Source organism: Phyllostomus discolor, chromosome 14 (genome assembly GCF_004126475.2).
Source record: "Phyllostomus discolor isolate MPI-MPIP mPhyDis1 chromosome 14, mPhyDis1.pri.v3, whole genome shotgun sequence".
Taxonomy (NCBI): Eukaryota; Metazoa; Chordata; class Mammalia; order Chiroptera; family Phyllostomidae; genus Phyllostomus; species Phyllostomus discolor.
The window spans coordinates 21,462,176-21,490,012 of NC_040916.2; the positions used below are offsets into that span (position 1 = coordinate 21,462,176).

Genomic DNA, 27,837 nt, shown 5'->3' on the forward strand with positions numbered 1-27,837 from the left:
ACACTTGAGGTTGAGATATAGTTTCTTATTTAATAAAGAGACTGGCTACAAAGAATCAAAAACATAATGTTAACAGACAGTCCTTGCTTCTTCTTTTTTCCTTTAATAAGGTAGAGCACAAATCAGAGAGATGACTAAAGTCCAAGAAAATACACTTTTTGGCAAAACAAGAACTAATGCGCATATTCAAGATAAATACTATGCTGCCCTCTAAACAGAAATAACAACATATTTCCTTAATCACAGAAACATATATATTAGTTACCACTTTCATTACTGGTTAATGACACTATTACCACTCAACTAAGGGAATACTATCTACATACTCAGCTTATTTATAAAATATAATATGCAGAGTTGATATAAATACTTATTTAAAAATATCTTGGGAGAACTGGTATCTCAGCACTAACTGATCAAGGCACTTATCGAACATCTTATTAATGTGAAAGTACAATAAGAATAAAGTTTAGGTAAGTCAAGAACAAAATAAATGACAATATCTTCTTGCAAAATATAATTCTGCTATTATGCATTATGTCAAGGTCTCTGTTATATGTTGGGAACCGCCAGGCCTGGTATCAGAAGCTGTAACCCCCACCTAGGCTAAGGCTAAGGGAACGCCCTTGGAACCGTAAGCCAGCAAGGAGACAAAAGCTTATCTCCCTGGCAGGAGCACTGCTTTTGCTGCTTCATTCATAACTGAACCCCGAAGCTTGGTCGGTTAGCCAAAGATGGGTAAGATTCCCCAAGGGGGGAACGACCTGAGACAGGCACAATCACATGGGAGGCCCCCCAAAGTTATATACTACAATATTAACTGATTATTGCATCAACTTTAAAAATAAAACACTTATTTATCAATCCATCCATCCATCCATCCATCCATCCCCAGCTTAGAAAAATACTGGTAGAGAAGAAAATTTCTTCAGATGGTCAGTACCTCTCCCCCATCTCAGTACCTTGAAAACTGAGTCTGAAAACAATGCTACAGGAAGCAAGTACCAGAATATCACTTGAAAAACTATCACTTGTTTGCTGACTTTGAACCAACACTAAACTCAAAACTGACACTACTTCCTTTCCAACTTTCTATCCTGGAAATGACCTAAGAATGCAATGCTCAAAAAACACAACTGCTTAGAAGTCCTAAATGTTAGAAAATGATGATGACTCTATGACAACAATGGCTACAACCAAGGAAAGAGTAACTCCAAGATGCTTAGAGGCACAGTGGAAGTTGCTTCCTTAGTAACAGCATCATTTTAATTTGTGATGTTGTTTGTTCGTATCTTCCAAAAGACTGGCTGCCATTCAAACATACAAACTGCCTGCAGAGATTTGTGAACGAAACATACCCAGTAATAGCTTTTGCACTGTATCTGGTACCCAAATTAATACTTTAATTATAATGATCTGGCGGGGTCCTATGCACGACTTTGCTGTCTCAGCACAGCCAGCTCTGCTCCTGTGAGGCTGGTACTCGGCAGTACCACCCTTGGGCCCAGGGCGGAGGGGACACAGACGCTCCGTTTCCACGGACCCTGGCTATCATGAACACCCCAAACTAAGTCTGCTGACGGACACATGAATGTCTTCTGCCGCCGGTCAAACCGACACAGTGATCTGTGACCCTAAGCATCTACTGTCCAAGTGACACTCTTCAAGCCCCAGGAAGTGCTTCCCCACATCTCTGGCCCCTCCTCCTAAGAACAAAAGGGGACTGTGTCCGAAGGCCCTGAGCGTTTGTGGGCTCAGCTGCTGCTGGAGTCGGAGGTAGACACTGCTTCGTAGCTTCCAGAGGAGTTGAGCAATGAAAGCACTTAGATAAGAAAAAAGACAAATTAATTAACTTTTCAAGCCCTCTCTTAGATATCATCAACGCAACACATCCCTGCTTAACTGAGCGCCATTCCCCAAGAGCGCCACAGTCCGTTTTCTTACTTCGTGTATTACCTGTGGCTCTGCAGGCATTCACAGGTTAACACAGTGTTTGCAGGAGTGGCTGTGGAGTGCTTTATAATATTAAGGAATTCATAAATCTCCTGTTTTATCTTTTATAGCAATTGATAACCTTGCACATATTAGAGGAAAAGTAACTCAAAAATAATTATTGTTTTAAAATAAGTTACATTTGCTTTCATTTGTTTTTATAAAAATGTATTCAAATTTTAATGAAATAGATAACATATTTGATTAGTCAGACAATTGCTCCAAAATTTATTATTAAACTCTTACTAAAATGAATACAATTAAAATAAAAAGAATATAAGCATCATTAACTAATTTTTAGAATATTTTAACAGTTTTAAATTTAATACTGAAGATTAGAAAATTGCTATAGGTAAGGTTCCTTCTTACATAGAAGACTGAGCCTTGCTAAAAAGTTCTCTTCATAAAGTATATAAATGCACGGAAAGTCAGACTTAGCGCTGACCTTTCCAAGGTCACCCTGCTAACCTTTGTCGGAGCCAAAACCAGAATTCATATGTCCTGACTCCTAGCCTAGTGCTCTTTTGGTTTCAGTATATAAAGATTCACAAGATTCATCTTACACAGAACACTTAGGTTTACATCTTTAACTTCCTGACCTCTTGGGAGTTCACACACCCCCCCACGACCTACCTCAACGAGCCAGAAGTCCCTGACCCGTCTCCGTTCAGATTCACAGTCTCCACAAGCAGACAGGACCATCATGTTTACCTTCACGGTCTGATACCCAGCACGGGAAGCTTTCTACAAAAATACATCGTGCCCTTGGCATTTTAATAAAAGATGTTTTCAAAACTAAGCAATGTGTAAGTCCAAGATACTATTGCTAAACTACCTTAAAAACACAGTAACAATGTCTGACACAGAATGACTGCAGACAATCCAATAAATCATTCAGCACATGTAAAAAGGAAAATGTACATGGCAATCTTGAGTAATTTAGCACCTTGCTATTACTTTCTTTTTTATTTTCTTTTTTAAGGAGAAGTTCATTTATTGTTTCCAAGTACACAGCACAGGGGTTGCCACCCACTGGGACTTGCTGAAACTGGGGGAGAGGAGAGGCCAGCCTCCTCAGCTGGGGGCGGGGGGGGGCAGGGAAGGGGACTCAGCTCAGCCCCCAGGGCCTCCTGCTCTTGGCCCCTCCCTCTGAAGTCCTGCCCCAGAGTGGAGGCTCTGGGAACAGCCGAGGAGCCGGGGTGGAGAGTCAGGATGGGAGGGTGGAGGCTGGCCAGCTGCCCCTTCTGCTGGAAGTTCAGCCGGAGTGGAGGCTGAGCATGTTCCAGGCACCTACATTCCATGCCACACACAAATGCCTGGAGGATGGACCAGAGACCCCCAAAGAAATGCGATGCTGCCGCATACCGACTAACCTCTGCCAGCAACTCTTCTCCCAGTTTCCTTTCCTCTTAAAAAACGGCCTCACCTTTCCTTACCTCTGTCAGCTGATGCTGAATAGAATGCTGTCTCCCGGCAGGGTAGTCTCCAGGAGTAGCACCTTGCTATTTCAAGTGCTGTCTGTAGACCAAAGCATCAGCATCACCCAGTTTATCAGAAATGAAGGATCTCAGGCACCACCTCAGACCTACTAAATCTAAACCTACAATTGAGCAAGCTGCCCAGATGATCTGTAACCACGTTCAAGTTTGAACACCACTGGACTTGAGAGTGGTGCTGGACACTTCATGTGTTATTTCACATACTTATCACAACAGGATAGACATTCTCTTCCCTGTTTTACAGATGCTGGACTTGGGAGTCAGGGAGGTTAAGGAAATGGCCACAATCTTGCACACAAACCCACGCTGTTTCGGTTCTACACTGCCTCTCCATCCCGTGGCCTCACGAGACAAGAGCAGTCGAAACTGTTACTGTTAATGTTGGGAACATCGTAAGAGGCCCTAAGAAGAGCATGATGCACAGTATCACAACATTTTCTATGCGAGTCTCTTTTGTTTATCAAAGTGCTTCTATTATGCTGGGTTTTATGGTAAGTAGTAAACACAGAAGATTTTTTAAAAAGTAACGATCTACTTGAAGAAACAGAACTAGCTCACATAAACTAATAGACAACCATTAGAAATTAAAATATCAACAAATGATAAATGACACTTTATAACTGAACATATAATTTCCAAGAAGTATTGAATAAATTTACTCATTTTAATGTAGCATGTATTAACTACCTATTATACATAAAAGATTATATTAGGTACTGAGGACCTAAACTTAATTTTAAAAATAGACTCTCTGCGGTTAGGGTCTATGAGGGAGACAGCACAAATGTTTAAATATTGTATAAAAGAATATAAAAAGCATTACATGGTACATGTATTGGGTTGGCCAAAAAGTTCATCTGTTTTTTCCATACGATGGCTCTATTAGTGCTTAGTTGTCTTTAAGTTCATTTGAAACAATTTTGTTAGATTGTATTGTGACAGCTGTCTTATCAGCGTGCATTTAAAACTTCTCAAAATTGGTGAATTTTTGTGCAGCCATTTTAATATTGAAGAGGGAAGAAAATAAGCAACATTTTCAGCATAGTATGCTTTATTGTTTCAAGAAAGGTAAAAACGCAACTGAAATGTAAGAAAAGACTTGTGCAATGTACGGGAAGGTGCTGTGACTGACCGAATGTGTCGAAAGTGGTTTGCAAAGTTCCTTGGTACTGTTGACATCTTGGCCAAATAATTCTCTGCTGTGGGGCTGTCTCATTAACTGGAAGATGTTTAGCAGCACCCCTGGCCTCTACCCAGCAGAAGCCAATAGTGGGAGATAGCCGACATACTCAAAATATCCAAATCAGTAAACCTATTGGGAGAGGTGGAAAATGTGTCTTTTATGGAAAAAACTAAACGGACTTCTAGGCCAACCCAGTACATAAAACGCCATGGGAACAGCTAACTGCACCAGGCTTCACAGAGGAGGAAATCAGATTAGTCAAGGAGGTCTGGGAAAGGTTGGGGAAGGCCCTGAAAGAACCAGTGGATCGGGGTTAACGCCACGGGCATTCGTTTTCTCATCTGCGAAACAAGGAGTCGGAGGGAAGCAATGATCTCGAGAGCCTGTGACAGTCCACGCAGAAGCCTCAGGGGAGGGGACTGGCTGCAGGACTCCTCAACCTGCTGGAGGACAGCAGCTCGTGTATACGGGTATGTCTGTATATAAAGGAGATTTTGTTGGCTTTAAAAGGAAGTTTGCAAATGTTAAGAATTCTGGTATCATGCAATTATAGAAGCCAAATTATGCTTACTTCAAAGCATGTCTAGTCTGCCACAACGCTATTCCTACTAACTGCAAGGGGCCTCTAAAGTAAGAAATCATCCTGAGGGTGAAAAGGGCCACAGTGCCGTAGGAAGGGAAAACACTGTCAGGGTATCTTGTCCTCTGGGTGCCCTCGGGCCTAGGATGTTTCTGCCTCCCAGTTTTTACTGGGACTTGTCCTAGAGCTCAGGACAGCAGACGCTACACCAAAAACTGGAAAGTAAGATACTGCTCGAAAAATCTCTTTGCAGCCCTTGAGGTGCAGAGCAGAAAAGCTCTGGGCTCCATGTAGTGAATTATCACCAACCCAGCTTTGGGGTGCGAAGAGCTGCATGTTTCCTAAGCTAACACTGACCGCAGCCTGCTTCTGCGAGAGCTCCCGCGGGTGCCACCCACACCTGACACGGAAGGAGTCCCACGCGAGCAAGTGCACAGAGGTCCTGCGCGGTCCAGAGACAGGACTCACAGCGCAAACCCCAACAGCAGCGGCCTCCCAGGAGGCAGAGGTGGCCAGCGCCACACTGCTGTGGCTGCAAGAACATGCGAGCGGGGCAAGAAAGAAGGAAAGCTAGGAGCACCTGGGTTCTGGAGTACACAGGCAATTAGAATAGGGCAAAGCAAACAACATGAACGGTATTCTCCCGGCTTCATGACAAAAATCGCAGACCAAGCCAAATCCTTTTCCTACGTAATTATTATATTTTTCCCTATCATACTTTTTATTAGACTTACAGCATTTTCATCACTCAGCTGAAATGGATCTTTCTTTGTGTTTAACATCAATAACTAAAGAGCAAGGCCTTGGACAGACATTTAAGACACATTCATGTCAGTGAACTCAAGAAATATCGATTTCCATTTTCAAGTTTCAACTATATATTATTCTGGAGATAGCCATGCATGATAACACCGTTCTTGACACTGCGTCCTGCAAAACCACCTAAGGGGCTGGCTCAGGGCTCATTTCATATGAAGAAAGTTAAACCAAATCTACATCCACTTAAATAGGATGTAGGTTTTCACAAACACTGAATTGCTCAGATGGCTCTGCTGGAAATTAAATTAACACAGCCCATTTGATTTTCAACCTGTCCACATTTAGTCATGCCCATTTTTTCATAACCAAGAAAAAACTCAGTCTCAGGGTAAGTTGTAGAATCCCTCAGAGACTTAATTTTTTCTTTGGATTCCTTAGGGTAATAAGGTCCAGTATTAGCCTGAAGAACTTCGTACTATTTGAAACTTATTGTTTGATATTTATACAAAAATATCTGTCTATTCCATCATATGGAAACTGTTTAATATTACATGATCAAAAAACTTATTTAAGCTTGAAGTAAATAACTGTTTTGTGCTATAACACTGCAAGGTTACAAAACCAATGTAGAATAGGAATCCATTAAAAAAGTATCAGGATGAGTTCTTATTTTAACAAAGTATACTTTAAATACATAACATTTATTTGTCAATTATACCTCGATAAAGCTAGGGGAGACTTATAATCGGGTGTCAGATAATAAGGATGATGTCTATACGCATTTTAATATTCTAAAGTAATTTTTGTTTGGCTGGGGTGGGGGAAGTGGTGGGGAGAAAATGCAGACAGCTGTAACTGAACAACAATAAAGTAATTTATGAAACAAAAAAATAAATAAAGTAACTTTTTGTTAATACAACTGACAAAAACATGAAATAAACTTTTATTAGAAGCTTTGAGGAGTCATGTGTAAACATAAAAATAAAGCAGAATTATTTGATACAAAGTTAGCCTACCTGTATGATTTGTGTGAGTGTAAAACTCTCTTCCAGAATGTTGGCATCCATCACCAAATCCCTCCGGGATAAACTAGAGCCCCCTGCCGTTTCTCAGAAACACAAGAAGGATCCTCACATTTCCATTCAGACATCCATATTTACGGATGTCAAGTTTGGGAGACCATTCAATTACAGAAATACAAAAGACAGCTTTAAAAATACAAGTATTACCGAGAAGTATAACAAAGCAAGAACTGATCTTAAATCACAATCAAAATATTTCAGCTATTAAAACACTAAAATAACCCCTTATACCCCATATAGGTGACTGTTACGTGGCCAGAAAACAAGGGACCGAGAAGGTCTCTTCTGCCCTTAAGGTTCCATTGTACCACAGAGCGCTGAGGTTTTCCAGTCTGGGCAAATCGGACAATGTTACTCATGATCCTCATCAATTCCCTGACTTTGAAAGTTCCTTCACAGCAACATTTATTAGCTTCCCAGGGACAGATGCCCAGGGAAAGAAAATAATAGTAGTTCAAGTTTAAAATACACGTCAGTATACTGTTAGTTGCCAAACAGCAGGGGGAATGGAGGCAGCATATATGGGGGGGGGGACATGGTTTGGGTGTCAGACAAAGCTGTGTGCAAATTCTATACATTTCACCACTTAGCAGATGTGAGATGACCTAGGCATTTAAATTCTGATGCTAATTCCTCACCTGTAAAATGGAGTTATGAAAAGGGTTAAATGAAATATTCTATATAAAAGGTTTTCACAGCTCTTGTCATAACGTAGTTGTGTTATAAATGCTATTTTCCTTCCCTACCATCGCCAGTTTTACTTTCTGTGCTAACAGACCTGAGAACCATGACTAAGTGAAATGCCCAGGCAATTTCCATATTTACTTTCAGCATCGCATGCCTGTGTCTCATTTTAGACGCAGCTCAAAGACACACCAAGGCAGGCATTAAAAGCTCTGGTATTACTGCTAATCTCTGAGAAATTGGGGACCACTGGAAAGGTGATAAGGGACTGGAGAGAAGACAAAATTTAAGCTTTCAATACAAAAACATGGAATTCAGAGATGGTAAGTTTGATGCTATATCTAATAAAAGTCTAGACAGATGCCTTACAAGACTTAAAAAACCAAGCTGCTTCACTGTGTCCATCCCTAAAGGAAAAACTGGCAAAAATCTAGCTTTTTGTGTATTTGTATACAGAAACACGAATTTAAAGGGTTTTAGATCAACAAAACCCGACAGAGTACATTAATTTTTGCAGGGCTGACAACAATGACCACAGCTGCAGATGCTAATATTTATTGGGCTCTTCTTTCTACATGTCAAACCCTATGACGGGCGATTTATATTCATCATCTCATATACCCTCGTGAAGCAGGAACAATTAATAGGAAACCAATGGTCACAGAGGTTAGGTAACATGCTCAGTGTAACACAAATAACGGGAAGGAGAATAAAACATTACAACCCAAATCGGTCTGACTCTAGGATGCAGGCTGAACAGATATGCTCCACTCTCTCTAGCAAACACCCCATGAAATAATTGAAAACAAGAGGGAACAACATGGGAACTAGAAATTAACACTACATAAAATTGGAGCTAGTTATCTGGTAGAGTTAGAAGGAGAAAAATGCGCCAACTATATGAAGCAAAATCAATTTAGAAGGAACCTGTTGGCTAAGTTCATTATTCCTGACTTGTAAGATAACAAAGAAGATAAGCTTTTCAAATCTACAACAAGACTCCAAGGGATCACATAAAACTAGAAGGAAGGGCTAGGAGGTGAGATTAAATTTTATAGGGATTACTGTAAAGCCCCATAATTAAGGTCAATAAATTGATTTTCCAAGTTCAGAATCGGGAAAGATCTGGTTGAAGACTAGTTGAAAAACAACAGACCTGAAGTTCACCAGAAAGCCAGGTGACCCTGGTGCTGAACCAGCTAAGTACATCCGGGTCGGCACTGATGGGAGCACACTGCCCGGGTACGGGAACCGCGGGTCCCACTGTACCAGCTGAGAGCGCACGGGGCGGGGAATGCCGCGACTAAGTCCAACAACAACCGCGCGCTCTAAATGTCCATGTCTCGCTTTTTTCAGGTGGCCTCACTGACAGAGTAGTCCAATGGCTTCACCAAACACATAATTAAGAAGCTTCTACCTTCCTAGGTACAGAGAGGACATCAGCAGGTCAGAAGTCCATCCGGCTGTTGTCTGAATTTGAACCAGTGACAAGGGCCATGCGTGCTGTAGTGGGGGAGGGCAACCAAGAAAACGAGACATTGGGAAACCAAAGTACGTGGGGAAGTAGGGGCCTCCTACCTCCATGTCTCTCTATCCTGTAGCCCTGTTTTATTTCTTCATGGCATTTATCATAATCTGAAATTATCTTCCTTTTTACTTGTCAGTGTCTTAATTTGGAACACTTGGTTTCTCTCTTTTTGGAATAAACCCTATGAGAAAAGAAAGCGAATCATTCTTGTCCGCCACCACATTCCAAGTATCTCAAACAGTGATTTGCACCTAAGAGGTGCTCAGTAAGTATTTGCTGAATGGATAAGTGAGCAAAGGGTGGGGAAAAAAAGATGGGTGATCTGGGAAGAGAAAAGAGAAGTGAGAGCGGTTTTCATACATCCGGAGAGCTGTAACAGAAAGGGAGAACACGTTTCCATTTTTCTCCGGAGAGACAACATAGGACCAAATGGTGGGCATGTCCAGAAAGAAGATTGGGGCTCACAATTAGGAAGCATTTTCTTTTTCTGTCTTTTTTTTTCTTTTTTAATCTTCACCTGAAGACATTTTTCCCTCATTGGTTTGAGAGAGGGGAAGGGAGAGAGAGAAACACCAATGCAAGAGAGAAGCATCCATCGGTTGCCTCCCATATGCGCCCAGATGGGGGATCGAACTCGAAACCTAGGTAGGTTCCCTCACTGGGAACCAAGGCAGGAACTGAAGGTGTGCACCACTCCAACTAAGCCACACCAGCCAGGGCAGGAAATATTTCCTAAGTCACAGAGCCATCTATCAATTAAAGAGGCCCACCCTGTTAGTTCTGAAAAGATTTTTAGGGGTAGGAGGCTGTGTCCATGAAGTTACCAGTTAATTTAAAGTTCCTACAATTTAAAGTACATAAAAAATATATTAGAACTATACATGAAGACTGAAAGTAAACAAAATGACCGAAGGGGTTACTCAGAGAAGGGATCATAGATCACAGTAAAGAAACAATGAGTAGAGACTGAATTCTGAATGAAATGGGGAGAGAGGGAGAAGAAAGTCTTGGTAGTTTTTTTGGGGTTTTTTTGCCAATGGGCCCTTATTAAATACACAGAGCTGTAAGCTAAAATGGGCATGTATTAAATACAGAGAGCTATAAGCTGTACCAATAGCGTTAATAAGAAAAAATAAAATAAGATGGTCAGTTTAAGGAATAAGAGTTGGCAATAATGAGTTCCCTTTGTAATTGTTTATGTATCCATTTTTATGAGAAACCCAGAATCGGAAGTCCAGATGCATGCAACTGGAGAAAAGACACAAGGCCAGATTTAAGAGCTTTGTTTCAGAGCACTTGGCAAAAGGACGGCAGCGCAGGCCCTGAGAAAGGATGTGTTCTCTGCAGAAATATTCACAGGGAACAATAAATGAGTACTGGGGAGAGCACCGCTAAATTACAGCTCTTGTAAGGATCATTTTTAAATGTCAGCCAATCATTCGTTTGTCCTTGGGCAGAACTGCACTTAAATAAAAACCCAAAAGGTCATTATCTTTCATCTTCTTAAAAATCTCTAAAAGGCATTCTTAAAATCTCTCTGCAAAATATATTCCAACTGCTAAAGATATCTGTATTAAAATATTTCCATATTTTAAATGTAGTTATGGAATACAAATAACAAGTTCTTATAATACATGACATCAAATAATCATATATTAAAATATAGTTTGACTTGTTAAGTGAATAAGTGGAAGGACTTTAATACTTGTTTCTTGGTCTTCTAAAAATGTATAACTTAATATAAAGTATAAGCCTAGAAAATAACATTCTCTTCTAACAAGCCCAAAATATCTATTGGTATTACATCAAATTAAGTACTTCTCAAATTGTAAAAAAAATAAAGGTTTCTACACTTCTATAAATGCCCTACTGCTCTATAATAAACAGTATCTTTCTGTATCAACTTAAAGAAAATGTAATTCATGCCCTGGCTGGGTAGCTCAGTTGGTTAGAGTATTGTCCTGATATGTCAAAGTTGCAGGTTCAATCCCCAATCAGAGCACATACAAGAATCAATCAATGAATGCATAAATAAATGGAAAAAAATCAATATTTCTCTCTCTCTCCCCACCTCTAAAATCAATAAGTAAAAATATTTTTTAAATATGTAATTATCTTTAAAAACATAATTCATGAAATTTAAATTATAAAGATTTTTCCAAATTGTTTTTGTTGTTGTTTTTATTGTTAATTCTTTTACCTCTTATATCTTGTTCACTATCACAAACGGGTTAAAATAATAATAAAAATTAGAGAAAAACTAGATTCTATAACTGGTAAGCCATCATCGTAATTTAACCATTTGGAAGTCTGGAACATGCAAAGTTAGTTAACCATTTGGCAACTAGTAGTGAGGAGGAAAAGTGAGAGGTGAATGTTGTTACATACTCCTACCAAAATTACATAACCAAAACTGTTGTTTACAAGAAACCAACATCAAGTGGTAAGGTAAGGTGCATTTCAAACAAAAGATCTATTGCTGTCAAAATAATAGGTCTAATCATCAAAACGGCCTACATTCAATGCTAGTTGGTGTGGCTCAGTTAGTTGAAGCACTGTCCCTTAACTTAAAGGTTGTGGGTTCTATTCCAGTCAGGACACAGGCCTAGGTTGTGGGTTCGATCCCCAGTCTGGGTGCATATGATCCCAGGTCCTGGCATGAATGGGAGGCAACCAATTGATGTTTCTCTCCCTTCCTCTCTTAAAAAACAAACAAAAAAATGAAAAAAGTATCCTCACCCATGTCCTCGGGTGAAGGTAAAAAAAGAAAAAAAATTTTAAGAAAAGGCCTACATTCAAAGATACTTCTGTAAGTAAAAAACAAACAAAAAGAACCCTGAATGACTCCCCGTGGTGTATACATACAGAACTGTATCCCACCAATATCTCAAAACACACTAGACATACACTATTCTAGTAAATGTCAACGTAGCATAACGCACAGAAAGCAGTTAATACAGCAGGCCTAGGCTGCCTAGCCTCCTTGAAAGGCTGGCCCCTGGCTGATAGACAGTTCCCTGCAATGACATAAACCTCCCCCTAAAATGAAAAGGTAGCTCATTATGCCCGGATCATTTGTGCAAACAATACCGTTTACATTGAATACCTAATACCTGCTTTCCTTCTCGGAGCCTGGGATTTGGTTAGGGGCCAGGCCAAGGATGCCTACACTGAGCAGCCTCCAGTGAGGCCCCGGGTGCTCGGTCTCTAACAAGCTTCCGTGGTACCTGGTGTTGCACGTGCTGTCACAATTCACCGGGGAATTACGTGGATACAGTGTGACTCCACTGGGAGAGGACTCTTAAAAGCTTCCATCTGGTTCCCTTTGCTAATTTCGCTCTGTATCCTTTTGCTACAATAAATCTCAGCCATGGGTGCACCTATATGCAAATCTTACGAGTCCTTCCAACAAATCACCAAACCTGGGGATAAGCTTGGGGACCCGTAACAGAGAAAGCTTCAGTTTGTCTGATTTTTCAACATCAATTATCTGGATTTATACATTAAACATGTCTGTCACATTTGCAGATAGCTAAAGTTTAACGAATATTTTCAGAGATACAATGAAAATTCAAAAAGACTGGAATAACTGCACTGACTTTAACAAGGTAAAATTTAAGGGAGATGAAAATAAGGTTTTAAAAAAGCACAAACCATTGTATATGTAGAAAAAGAACATAAAATGAAGCAGATGTGAAAGGGGTTAGGATTTCATTGAAAATACAGATAACATGTTAAACGGTAAAATATAACCACCGAAGATATGTAACTTACTTCTGCACCAAATAAACAGCAGTATGGTACACAGAGCAAGCAAAACCGGTAACCCCATTTTTCCTCCATTGCTGATCACATCACATACCGAACACCATGTGCTGCTCTGAGCACCACGGAAGGAGGGTATGTTAGAGATATTCAGGGAAAAGCTGGTGATGAGCTCCAAAACCATATTTTACCAGCAACGGTTCCAGACAAAGAGAAGCCTGGAGATAAAGACAACAGTTCTACTAACATACACAGAAGGTTTTGGGTAACACAGAATTTTAATGCTTTTCTATATAATCATGAAGAAGTCAGAAAGACATTCATTTCAGTTGGATGTAAATAAAAATTATCCAGAATCCAAATCTTCCCCAGAGTGCATTCACTCTTCTTTAAAACACACAGTCAAAGCCTTCAGGGTGGGTTCTGGAAAGAGGAATTCAATTAGAGAGACAGCTGCATTAAATAACACCTATACAAACAACCTCCTGACTCTCCTAATACATGCTCTTCCATAGCTCCTCATTTATACTCTACTATGAAGGCAGAGGGGGAAGGATTTTGAAGTAATCTTCAGTCCAACCACACCCTCAACTGAGTTGGGGTTAAGGTGCAAAGACCGCAAAATACAGTTCATCCCGACAACTGAGCTCAACTGGACTCAAGAAATAAACGCCTTCCTACACAGAAAGCACTTCACACTCAGCACAACAAATACTGAGCAGCGAGTCTTTACGAAGCACTGAGGAAGCAGTGAGATTCGTGCAGAAGACATGACGAGGGGGAACGGGACAGACATTCAGGCATCCGCTGCTCCCTACACAGCCCCACCCGGTGTGACCTCTCCCAGGTGGTGAAGCTGCCGTGGAAACTGCACCCACGCTCTGCAGGCTAGGGAAACCCTCGTATCAAAGCCAGGCCTGGGGTCCTCAGCCCTGAACAGCGGAAGTCTTGACTTCCACATACCCTCCAAAGACACAGGCCTCGAAATTCTGCTTAGGGAAAGGCCCGTCCCTACGAGGAGGGACCAGAGGGGATGTTACTGCTGTGACAGAGGCAGAAGAATACAATGGAAAACACGTTCGAAGTCTTTCTCCAACTCCAGTACACAGGCGTCCCTGAGGCACGCACACCGCACCGTGCAACAGGCGACGCTGAAGACGGCACCAATGATGGGGGAAGAGCACTGACAGAATTCAATGTTCTTTTTTTTTTTCTTTTTATTGGGCTTGTTGGGGTGACACTGGTTAACCCTGTGATAACAAAGTGATACAGGTTTCAGGCTCTCAATTCCGTAACACGTCATCTGCACACTGTGCTGTGTGTGCACCGCCCCAGGTCAGGTCTGCTTCCGTCACCGCTTATGCCCCCACATCGTTCTCTATGCTCCCCCACGGCCCCCGCCCCCCAGCAATCACAAAAACAAAAATTCGTAACTAGGCAGCAGCACAGAGTAAAGGGTGAGCTAATAAAAGCGAGATGATGTGGGCTCAAAGACTTTTGAAATAAAGAATTAGGATAGCTTGGTTTAAATGAGGTTCGGCGTACCCACCTAGTTAATTTGGTGGAAGGAAATGCTAGGGAGACAAATACCACAAAGAACCAAATTAACAAAGCAACCTCTTATAGGGGCTAGGAGGGGATAAAGTGAATTCAGTTCCCCTAATTTACTTGTTAATGTAGAACTTCTGCTGGCAAGCTTGTGGTAAGAAAACATAGTTTGTATTTATTGGTGTGAAGATAAACTGGCTCGTTGCTTTTGGAAAGCAGTTTGGCAATATGTATAAATAATCTTAAAATATCTCCATGTGTTTTAATTCAGCATTTTTTCTTAAAAAATTGTAAGGAAATAATACTAAATAAGGACAAAGTTTTACTTATAAATATATCCATAAGCAATATGCAATAACATCAAAATGCTTAAGCTATAAATAACTACATAAAAAATCTTTTACATAGGAAGTGCTAGTCCATAGTGGAAAAATAAAAGAAAAAAATGAAGGGGTTGTTATTCCCCATTATATGTGGATAATGGAATTATGGGTGATTTATTTTCTCTTTTGCCTTTTTAAATTCCTAAATTTCCTCAAAGGATAATATTTCTTTAAAAATTAAAAATTAAAACAGCCAGCCCTGGCTGGCATAGCTCAGTGGATTGAGCGCGGGCTGCGAACCCAAGTGTCGCAGGTTCGATTCCCAGTCAGGGTACATGCCTGAGTTGCAGGCCATGACCCCCAGCAACCACACATTGATGTTTCTCTCTCTCTCTCTTTCTCCCTCCCTTCCCTCTCTAAAAATAAATAAATAAAATCTTTAAAAAAAATTAAAACAGCCAGCATGATCCTTGACTGAGGATGAAAAAGGGGAAACCAGTTACGCAGCAGGGATGGAAACCAGGAGAGGCAGAGCTTGGCAACAGGTTCACAGGGACTAGCTACCACTCATGTTCTTACGGTGTCCGAAAACGAAGGTACCAGTGTGAAAGGACAAACAGGGGCGGGGGGGGGGGGGGGGGGGGGGGAGGAACGACACAGGAAGGAGAAGCAACGTGAGCACTCGGATGGTCTCTCTAAGGAATCCTTGACACCCTCCCGTCTACTGACCATTCTGACAAAGGCAGGAAGGCATGATGAATCTCTAAGATCTTTCAGTTAAAGTCAAATTAATGAGAACCTGGCAATTTACCACCTTTTAACATGCAGCTCTACATGAAATCGCCCTATTCGGTTCTGTGGAGAAAATACGTGACGAACAAATTCTTGAGCCGACTGCTTGGGTTCCGGCGACGGCTCTGCAACCGCAGCGCCTCGGCACAGTGCCCGGAGCACACGAAGCCTGGGTTACGTGCTCGCTCTCGTTCTAAGAAACCAAATGAAGTGTGTCTTTAATGCAAACGTCAAGGTAATGTATTCATTTTTCTCACTCATATAACTGAGGATAATTTTCATCTAAGGATTTGTAAGGAGATCCCGTGTTAGCCTAATCTGAGTCCCTTTAACTTTTCTGTAACCATAGTTTTCACTGAAACAAAACTGAATTATATATTAAAAAAAGGTTCTATTTAAAACATCGCTACCTGGCTGGTGTGGCTCGGTTGATTGAGCACCAGCCTGCAAACCAAAAGGTCGCTGGTTTGATTCCCAGTCAGGGCACATGCCAGGGTTGTGGGCCAGGTCCCCAGTAGGGGGCACACAAGAGGCAACCACACACTGATGTTTCACTCCCTCTCTTTCTCCCTCCTTTCCCCTCTATCTAAAAATAAATAAATAAAATCTTTTTTAATCACTAATTCACACTGCCTGAGTATGATTTTACAGACTATACATAAAACATATATAAAGCACTGTAACCAGAAAAGTCAAAACCTTTTCTATCATAATACTTAAAAAAAATCATGTGATAACTTCAACAACACTGCAAATCCATTATAAAGAACACGCAGAACATAAAGTACATTGCTAAGACATGTTTACTTTTAAAAACTAGTTACATGACTATAGCGTGGTTTATGACAACTCTTCATCATTAAGGTTGTAGTTTTTTAAATACACAGCTAACACTGTTCAATTTAGCCGATAGATACCTCTTAACACATACAGCAGACGACCGTCATGTTTTTAAAAGGACAGGTAAATTTTCATTAACCTCTATAAATAAGGAATTGTTTCAGGAAATACCAAAATGAGCAGTTCTGATAATACCTCATTAAAATTTTCCGTGATCTCAAAATCTCACCTTTAACTGACAGTTAATTTTAAAGTAATTTTTCCTATCATAAATTAAAAGATAAATTTCACATGGAATTTTTCCTGTATCAACTAAGGCAGTCTTATTTTCTACTCAGGAAAGAAGGGGCAGGACACTCTACCACCCGCCACCCAGAAGTGCATTATTTAGGAACCTCGTCCCAGACAAAACTGCTGCTGCACGAGGCACGTGGTCGGGGGTATCTCCATCAGCTGGATGACCTTGTTGAGGTCACTTAAAAATCTCACCTCAGGTTTCTATTTGTGAAATGATGGTGCTTACTCACAGAAGCGTTCAGGATACATCTCATTCATGTCAAGGTCATTCCTCATGTTCAAAGCATGTTAAGCTTTCCCAAGTTTTAACTCACAGTGTTTGCTAACACCTTCTCACCCCCACACTGGACAGAGGGCAGGTGTTGTTGTCTGTTTTCCTCCGAATCATTCGAATACATCCCACGTTAACATTCGAAAACTGGGGTGTCATGGGTAATCACACACAAGAACGCTACTTCAAATCTTCACCTTTTCTGTAAAAAATGCTTATCTTTATGGCAAAAATAACTAAACACCCTAATGACTGCAAACTGGATTTCCCCCAAGTTCACAATGTGGTGAAAGCGTTACACAGAGGCACACACCCGGACACACAACCCTTTGTTTGTCCCCACGCTACCACTGGATGCCCTGGACTTCAAAGGCTACCGAAAGCAACCAAGACACAGTCCTCTAATGAATCTTAATGGCCTGTTCAATCACAAATGTTCAGTTGCGTTTAGGAACAGAGAAAGTGGGGCTGCTATGTGGAGCTAATGATCAAAATCCCAGAAGCCGCCACCAGAGCCAGTTAGGAACACCACACTCCAAAAGTGAGTCTTCCAAATGCACGTCTCCACGTACACTTCCAAAAATATACCTAGAAATCCAGTAGGATCTTAAGATCTTGCACACATAATAAGTCCTTTTTAAATGGCCGTGGGGCAATGAGAGTAGGGAGATAAAATTAATCTTTGGGATGTCAAGTTTTTCCTCAAAGTCTATTTGAAGACAGCAGCAATTTAAATGTATATATATTTGTAATTTTTAATTTCAATACAAATTACATTTTAAAATCTAACCTATGGCAAGAAGAACATGTCAGAAAAACCTAGATACACATTATACAGTAGTTGTTTTCTTGCAAACAAGGAACTACACTGTATTTTGTAATTGGTAACTTCAAGCAATTCTGAAAACCTAATTTTTGAATCAACTTTTCCTTGACAATTCCAAATATAATTTGTGAAAACTTTAAAACCAGGATTTTCAGGATTTTTTGGTTTCTTCACAAATTATCTTTTAATCTTCTCTACATCTATCATTTATAATATCAATTTTACCAACTTAGCATTTTATTATAAAACTCCTGAAAAGTAAATGAATACTGTGAAGAGGCTATCAGTATACAATGCATGATCTAATAATACCTATTTTACACTTCCAACCCTATCAGCAGCATGAGCGTTTAAAACCGCACTTCACACAGAGCACACCCAGGGACGCCGGTTTGCGCCGGGCCTCATCCCAGACAGGGGCACAGCCGGCTCTCACTACGATCTGCACTGCGTTCAAAGGCGCACTTCAAACTGTAAAGAACAGGTTATATAATTTTGTGCTTGATTTTTTGTAGGCCTCTCAACTAAAATAATGCCACAACTCCAAATTTACAAGGAATATTTGGACATTTTTAACTGACATCAACCTTATTTAGACTTACTTAAGTAGGAAATATAAAATAAAATTGGAGTCAGATTTCTAAAATCAAAGATAAAAGTGATTTCTCTTGCATAAAGCAGCAGATGGGAAAGTTTTAGAATTTCAGCAAATATTTCCATTCAACAAATTCTAGCATCTTGCACTATGTTTCTTGATATTTATCATCTACAAATTTCAGAATCTGAAAAACTAATCTGGTCCCATTTACTGTGGTGAAGGTATTAGGCATGTCTTCCATGCCTGGGATCTCCCAGACACACCCCAATCCTGCTGAATCTGCTACTGTCCATCTCCTCACCTTCATGGGGAATCGTATACAAAGGTAGAATAAAATGACCATCAAAAGTTACAGATACGATCTCCTGAGACGGAAGGCTGCAGACAGAATCTTGTCACAACCTATGAAGTGCAGTTACCGCACCAGCCGACCCCAGTGCCCCAGCACAGGGTCGCCCTCCTGTTAAACGTGGACACAGATGCTAGAAGGTGCCGCCAACGGGGCAGTAAACACCCTCAGTGACTGAGACCCATTCCAGACGCAGCAAATAGTACTTCACACCAATTGTGTTCAAGCAAAAATAAGTCAAGAACATCTAATATCCTAAGTAGGTCATCCAATTTCTCTGCAAATTCACCTAAAATAACAAATACTATAAAAGTCAGAAAATAATATAAAGTATCTTCAAAGCAAAATAGTATTAAGACAAAGTTGGATACATTATTTACAGAATCAACAGATATTGTTTTGTGAAATGTCAACATATTTTAAAAATAGCATCCTTTCTAACAAAACAATTTTCTCTTGCTAATTATAAAAAAATAAGAGTTGTGATATCCAGGTAGCTCAGTTGATTAGAGCATCATCCTCATACACCAATGTCGAGGGTTCGACTCCTAGTCAGGGCACATACAGGAATAAGTCAATGAATGCATAAATAAGAACAACAAAAAAATCGATCTTTCTCTCTCCCTCTCTCTCTCTCTCAAATCGATTTAAAAAAATAACACACTGTAGTTTTCATATCATAAAACTACCCCAATGTCTGTAGAAATGGATTTAAAAATAATAAAATAAATAAATTTTAAAACAGAATATTAGTAAATACCTAACTGCATCACTTCTAATATTTTAAAAGACAATCACTTTTTCCTATTTAAAAAAGGTATGACTATTTTAAACTACAGAGCAAAACTATCACTGGATAGAGCTTTCTTTCCAAGGAATACTGAAAAGGAAAATATTTTTTCTTTCCTGGTCATTCTGTTTTCCCCGACGTCTAGGCACCTGGCTGTGGAGTATGCCACTTCCTGCTCATTACCTTCTTCACCTAAAAGGGTTTTGCTCAGAGAAAAGGGCAGCTGTTGGCACCTACACGTCCGAATGGAGCAACCACAGTAACATAAGCCCCTGTGCCCTGCACAGCTCCAGCCTGCACACCAGGGGTGCTCTGCTCAGCGTGTGACACTAGCAACTTCTCCACATCTTGCTCTCCTTCACCTGTTTATCACATCCTGGTACCTTCTCCACATCTAATGGTTAGTTCTCAGGGTGGGGAGAGACAGGGGCAGGCCCTTTAACGCAACAACTTCATTTATGTCTACATTCACATAATAAACGATATATGTAGCATGAATCAGCTTATTCAACCTTATTTCTTCCGGGTAACTTGTACTTATAAATCACCTTAAATGCCATTCTAGGAAGTGAGGAAAACTAAAATGCAAAGACAAATGGCAGAGCATTCCTGAACAATCCTTTCCTACTATCATCGACCTGACAAAAGACGAACGTTAAATTTAAGCACATTTAATACAAAAAAGGTAAGAAAGTAGGTTAATTTCAGAATCATGCCTCTTTCATCCCAACATCCACTTGCTGGATATCTTTAAGGTTAAATGATGTCTTCCTGAATAATTATTCCTGGGAAATGAGTTTTCAGAAATTGTGGAAGTTTTCTGTAGTTAAAACATCTGAGTTTAAGCCAAAAATCTGAGTTTAAACAGATTTGGGGGAAAATGCTATTTTAGAAAACTCTAATACTCAGTGGATTAACTTTGTTATAACATACTACAATTTCCTTACACTAGCATTAGCAATATTCCAGTTGTGATGGCCATAAACACAGAAGCCAGGAAGAAACTACAACAGCAGCTACCGCACTCTGAACCCTCCCCATGCCGCCGTGGGGCTGAGGACACAGACGACATCCTCACGTTCAGTCCTCCGGCCCAGCCCAAGGGGAGGACACGAGCCTCTGGGCTCCACTGATGAGAAGACTGAGGGCCGGGAACGGTCAGTATTTCCCCTGAAGCCAAACAGCTCAGGAGGGCTGGGGTTTCCACCCAGGTCTCCCTTGCCAGCAGGCTACAGAGCCTTCCAACCTTGTGTAACTTTGGAAATGACTCCACAGATAAAGGAGCCGTGGTGACAGCCTGGAGCACTGCTGTTGGGCCGTCACTTGTAACCAAACTGGATGATTACCACCAAACACAATGTAATGATGAGAATAATGGCTATCCTTTCTGTTCTTGAAACGCGTTCATCTAAGAAAAGACAGAGTAGTTTCAAAGTAAGCATTACCTTACTACAGAAACACGTATTAAAGTTGGTCCAAAGGCAGGGGGATGGTCCACACTGGAGCCGCACAGGAAACTCTGCAGGGAACGGGGGACCTCACCCTGGGGCCTGCCCACAGAGCCTCCCCTCTCGGTCCACAACCAAGCCTCCCTTCTCCACTCTCCTTCAAAAAACCTTCTTTCGGTGAAAAACCTACAGAGATTTTAAAAAGCTATTCAAGGAAAACAACAAAAACGAACAAAGGTCATGCCAAGGGAACGCCATGTCCCAGGTTTCGGTCTGATTACAGACTAACTGGGCACATTTGCATTTATGAAGGCTGCTGTTTTCATGAAAGAGCTTTGTGAGATCGAGGGGAAAGATTTCACCAGAAAAAAAAAAGAAGTGAAGCAAAAGATTTAGGTGAGGAAAAAGAAATCAAAGAGAAATTCTGTAGGGAGAAGGTAGATGAAGGGACAAAGGTTCGAAGGCTTTGGGGAGAAAGGCAGGAGGAGGACACAGGCTCTGGCTCCAGCCCAAATCAGGGTGACTGAAACTTTGCCACTGACCTCACTGAGTGACCCTGGGTAAGTCACTTGTCTTTAGTTTCCTCATCTCTGCAGTGGGAATAACAGTAGCTATCTCAAAGTGTCCTAGTGCGCATTAAATGTTACATGTAGAACTTAATACAGTGCCTGGCACGTAAGTGTTGTTATTGATTACTACGAGGAAAAGCCAGAAGCAGAGAATACAACAAATGTGGCCTCAGGCTTCCTGTTCAGGGATCCACTGAGCCTTTTCTAACTGTAGGTGCACACTCCAGAGTAATGGATTCAAAAATCTGACTCTCACATGATACACGCTGAAGGTCCTACTTATGACGACTGAAAAGTTATACTGTTATGTTTCCTTAAACTTTGTTTTCCTTGAACTGGTCTAAACTTAAAAGGCACATTTCAACTTTTCCAAGATGCCACGGGCAAACAGGGGACAAGAACTAATGTAAACAACCCAAACCACAGAAATGTGAAACAGTTTAATTTTGACCCCAAGCAAGTAAACTCTTGTTGCCAGTTAAGTATTTTATTAAACTGAAGCAAAGTCTGATTTTGATATATAGAATACTATTTTATTTATTTTAAACCTTTCTTACATGTTTAAAAATATACAGGGGTTCAGAACAACCTTAACAAAATGACGACGTCTCCACTAAAGGACCCCTGAAGTCACGCTGCTGTGTGCAGCGCGGCCGGCTTCCGTAGGCACAGTTCACCAGTGCATCTCATAAAACAAACAAATCAAAAACGCTGAGAAGAAAAATACTCAGTAGTCTGATATAAATTTTAAAATATCTGTCAGGCAGGAAAATTATGGTAAAAAAGTAAGATTTAGATGTTTGACCACTCACACCTGCTTCAGTACTAATTCCCAAAGCCTTTTGCTACATCTAAACCCCTGACGATTATGAGACAATTCTATGTAGCACACTAAAAAATAAGCTAATTTAACCTCTGAATATGAAAACAGGTCATTACAAAAGAAAATACTGAAAGCTCTTACCTGTATTTCATAATTAAGTATATTATATTCTCAGCAGCCCTAAGAATGCAGCTTGGTCTAATACAAATAAATAACAGCTACACAAAAGTATTTTTCTCTTAAAAGAAGTTTTTGTATATTTTTTCCAATGTTGGTGACTTAAGCAACATTGATCTATATATTGTGCTAAGAAAACTTTAGGCACAGATTACATAATATAATTTACATTATCTTTGTTGTAAAAAATATAGTGTGTAGAAACATATATCACACAAATGATTAGTGGACAGAACAGTAAGTTTTGTAGACATAACACAAAAAGGTCAATATTTTACTCTTTAAAAAAAAAGACACACCAAATAGCTCTGAGACAGATGCCTCACCTCTGGGTGAGTGCCCTGCATCTGCATCAGAATTATCTGTGGATCGCCTTAGAGGAAAACAAAGCTTTACTATAGCAAAAAGGATACCACTTTGGGTACATGAAATAACTTAAAATGAACCAGAAAAAAATGATTCCAAAAGCCATTAAAAATACTCAACACAGTATTGCAAACAGGCTACTGATTGCTTTGTTAAAAGGAATAAATTATTTGACATTATGATTGCTTTATACAGTAGATTCTTTCATTATCTAAGACACTTCTGGATTAAGGTACCAAAAGATGCAGATGAAGAAAAATACAGCAGGCTGTCAGGAAGGAGGGGTGGGGGACATAATTCTACCCTGGTGAAATAAAAACACTGTTTCTTTTTGCTCGGGACAGAAATTTTGTGCTGCAGAGATTATAAAAACACCAGCAAAGGGGTTGTGTGGCAGGTAACTAACATACGACGCTTACTGTGCATCCTCCGTGAGAGACCACTTAGGAATTTCAGATCAGTGTGTTAAAGCACACTTTGGTGCCAAAGATTATACTTTGCCACATATATAATATGTGGCATTTTTCTCTCGAGAGCAAACGCTGTGATTTCCACGGACACAGTGGGAGCGAGAGAGACAGAGACAGAACGAGAGACAAAGACGGAGGCGAGAGCTCGGTTGGACAGAGACACCAGGGGCTGCGCCGCGTCCTGTGGAAGATGTGAGACACTCTGGCCGTCCCCAGCGCTTCCTTTCTCCTGCTGCTGCACGTTTATACTCACATGCTGCAACTGTCTCACGAGATTACTCCCTACACATCCTTTTCTGTAGTTTTTTCCTCCATAAAAAAAGGAGGAAAAAAGAAACCCTCAGTCCCTTTATCTCTCAGTCAACTATTCAAGTAAATATTTCTCTTCTCCCGTGGCAAGTTTCCAGGTGAATCAAGACTGCGATCCCAAACCACTGTCAGATTACACGTGATTTACTGTGCAGTTCTCTTCAAATGGAGCAGGAATTAGCCCGCTTCCTGGGCTTGGGGTCCCGTGTGTCCTGCTCCTTCAGACACATGCAGGATGTGCACATCGTCTCGGACAGCCTCCGGAGGCCCAGCCGGAACACACTGTTGGAGAGGCTGTAGATTACACAGTTGCAAAAACTATTACTTATAGCCAGCCAGGTTGTCAGGAAGGACAGTGTCGGGTTGTCCAAGACCCGGGAGCTCTCCAGCAGGAAGTAAATGATATAGGGGAGCCACAGCACATAAAATACGCTGGTTATCCGAAACAGGACCATGGCGTAGCGACGGTCGGGGCTGTGTCCAGTCTCGCCAGAGGCATCCACCTCATGGCTAGGGAACCGGGCCCGCCGGTCATGTATCTCTTTGGTGTGCTGCCGGCAAATTTTGAAAATGTGGAAGTAAGTGAAGCAGACAACAAAGGCAGCAGGAGCGTAAAGTAAACAAACAATAAAGCCAGTGAAATAGGCACTGGTGAGCCAAGAGGTGGCACACCATTCGAAAATGTCCCCGTGGTAACCAGGTTTCCCCCAGCCAAAAAAAGAAGGCAAGAAAATTAGGCAGGAGTAGATCCAGATTAAAATAATGCAAATTCTGAGTCGACAAGGGGTGACCAACTGATTGTAGGAAAGAGGCTTGGTGATGGCAAGATAGCGATCCACGCTTATGCAGGCAAGACATGCCATAGAAACACTTTTCAGAACCGAGATGATATATCCGAAAACCTGGCAGGTCAGTGACTCGTGGATACCTGTGGAGTAGTGGAGAAGTGAGAGAGTGGGAACCAAGCAGCTAACTCCAACGAAAAGGTCAGCATATGCCATCGTCTGGATGAAGTAGCTGGTGGTGTAATGGTGTAGGAGTGGAGCACAGTGAAAGACAAAGATGACCGTTAAATTCCCAGCAATGATCAGAAACGTCAGCAAGACAATAACCACCGTCTCAAAGATGCAGACGTCCACGGCACTGTAGTGGCCAAATCCAAGTGGGCAGGAGTGACGCTCAGACACATTCACGAGGCCACTGCTCAGGTTCAGGATCCTCCATTCAGGCCACCTGGACTCATTCATGGCTTGGAATCAGGGGGACTTGCAGCTTCGGCTACAGCAAGGCGGTGCCCTGCCCAGCATCTGTTGGACTCTGCACCTGAGCGTCTCAGACCGGCTTCGGGAGACGGCAGCAGCGCTTCTGTCACAGCTGAGCATCCCAGACAGGACCCAGATCTCCTCATCAGCCTCTGTGCAGCATGACACACCTCAGCTCTGAGGGGGAAGAGGAGGGGAAAAGCTACAAAGGAGGTGGGAAAAGGTCACTCATTAGCTTCCTCTGGTGGTCTCAAAGAACTTTTTGCAGACACAAGGCACTTCTAGAGAAAATGGATTTATTACCTTGCACTATGAAAAATTAAATCTGCAAAAAGAAAAAAAAATCAATTGCCAAAGAAAGAAAAGCATCTGTGGGCTGTTCATCCTCCTCAGAAAGGCTGTTTCTTAGGGACCAACTAGAAAGAATGAGAAAAGAGAGAGTCTGAAATTGTCTCAGGCTTCCTGTTTCAACTAACACATGACGTGGATTCACATTTCAGAATGTAAATAGTTAAGATCTCAGATTTGGTCGGAAAGCTAACAAAAAGTTCATTGTGGCAGAATGTCTTTGGGCTCAGTTGAGGCTTGGATGCTGGTGGGTCAACTTTATGATCCATTTCTCTCTCATTGCTTTAAAAAGCTAAGAACCACCATCGTCATCCCTTTCCCCCAAAAGGTTAATTCCAAAAGACTCGCCTGTATTTGGGCACAAAGGAGCCGAACAAAGGTAACAGGCTCCAGGCTGCCATACAGCTTTCATGAGAAAATAAAATACTTCCAGTATGGAAGGTAATGGGAAATGGGTTAGCACCTGACAAGATATGACAAACTTGTGAACTTTTCATTCTGTGTGCATTGTTGAAAGCATTTAGAAGAAAACAGTTTTAGTCTATTACAGTTACTGATGCTACCACCAACAATGTAATTTATACTCCTTCCTTTTCAAAAAAAATCATTTTTGCTATTAATTTCAGCATCATTAACTTTCATTATCTGATATGCTACCTTCCTTACAGTGAGGCATGATCATAACATACATAGCTCAGAGCTATTATTTACCTTGCAACCACACCTATATCTCACATATTTTTTGTGGATTTAGAGAACATTTAGGCAATAACAGAAACTCTCCTATCTTCTCTGGGCTTATTTGGCTGGAAATGCTGCCGGTATGTATCCCTTGGGTATTTCTAGTAGGCATCATAACCTATGCTCTCTACCTTTTCTATTCTCATTAGACGATTAACACATTAAATCATTACTTCAACTAAATCTTCTGAAAGTGGAAAATTACCTTGTTTGCTATTTTTGCAGTTATGTAGCAGCCATATGTTTAAAAAAAATGTCTCTTCTATTTCTGCGTTCTATTTTGAGCAAGTGCTCAATTAACACAGGGGCCATTAGGTGGGTTGTAAAATGGTCTTCTTTTAAAATCCCTCTAATGCATCAAGATGAGTTTAAATCCTAGAGTCCGAAACACTGAAAGGCTGGCAGGAGAGAATCCACCCAGAAGGCTTCCAAGGTCGTTCTGGCATAAGGTTAACATTGTCAAAAGTCTCTTTTAAAGTGCAGGCATTTCGGAGAGTTGCTTGTCAGCCTTTGCTGTCGCACCTTCTGAAGAAAGACCATGCATGAAAAACACAGACATTCCCTCAGGAACAATGCGGCGGCACTCTTCCGAAAGTTATTTTCTTGTGCATCACCGAGTCATTCAGGGAAGTCCTTCTTCTTTTAAAACAGCCACAAGATATTCCTCCTTGCACATTCCCAGTTTCACTTGCAAAAAACAGTTCTCCTGTTACAGGAATAAGGTAATGCTTCTCACCTACATTCACTCTTATCAGTTGCTAGGCTGGGCTGCTTGATTCAGAAGTCCGACTCACTGTGATGCAGTTCCCAGGATGCTGTCGGATATTCTTCACAATCTCTCAGCATCACTGCCTCCACCTGAGCCGGAGCCCGGCTCCTCCTCCTTGTCCTGAGCTGATGCAGAAGAACTCACCATCAGAAAGGTGACTCGGTCCTCCTGCCCCAATCAACAGCACAGCCAATGGCTACTGCAGCTGAACTGTCACTAGGTAACAGTTGCCAGGCACATGCAGGCTTACAGACTTCCTCGGCAAGCTCCGATTAAGATTGACAAAAGAAGACAATGGGACTGACCGATCCTTGTAACATATTAATGGCATGTATGGACCTCTAGAGGTATTTCTCCCTACAGCCTTATAAAGATAATTTCCTACGGACAGAACAGGGAAAAAAAACCCCAAACTGGGATACACCTTTAAACCCTGCAGAGAAACTACCACAAGGTACTGTGACACTAACAAGTCAGCAGTAATCTAATGCTCATTGGCAGAAAAAACTTATTAATTATTAAAAATCAGCTAAGTCTTCACGAACTCGAGCGATATACCTACTATTTTATTTTATAAAAGTTAAATTTTGATTAATAGAAGTTAAAAATCACTTAACAATCTCTCCAGTCCCTGCCACACCCACACTGAACTGCAGGATGTCGTGCATTTAACTGCACAAACAGAACCCGGGGACTAAGGTCTGCACACTAAAGCCCGCTTGGGGAAACACCCGAGGCCAGACATGGCCTCGGAAGAGCAGGCATCGGGAACGAGCAGGACGCTCGTTTAGTGCACTGTCTACTGTCTATTCAAACGCGGGAGGGACTCCAAGGCGTAAAGAACCTGTC

At 41.1% G+C, this 27,837-nt stretch overlaps 2 protein-coding genes across 5 annotated transcripts in view; both read right to left on the bottom strand.

Moving 5' to 3' along the window:
• Positions 1 to 27,837, bottom strand: part of RABGAP1L (RAB GTPase activating protein 1 like) — a 454,513-nt gene that overhangs the window by 263,352 nt on the left and 163,324 nt on the right. The gene's annotated exons all lie outside the window — the stretch shown is intronic.
• GPR52 (G protein-coupled receptor 52) lies at positions 21,915 to 27,705 on the bottom strand. Its single transcript, XM_036015482.1, has 2 exons — positions 26,425 to 27,705; positions 21,915 to 25,546 (listed from the first exon to the last, which is right to left on the bottom strand). Exon 2 carries the CDS (start codon positions 25,113 to 25,115, stop codon positions 24,030 to 24,032), a length of 1,086 nt encoding a protein of 361 aa, XP_035871375.1. The 5' UTR covers positions 25,116 to 25,546; positions 26,425 to 27,705; the 3' UTR covers positions 21,915 to 24,029.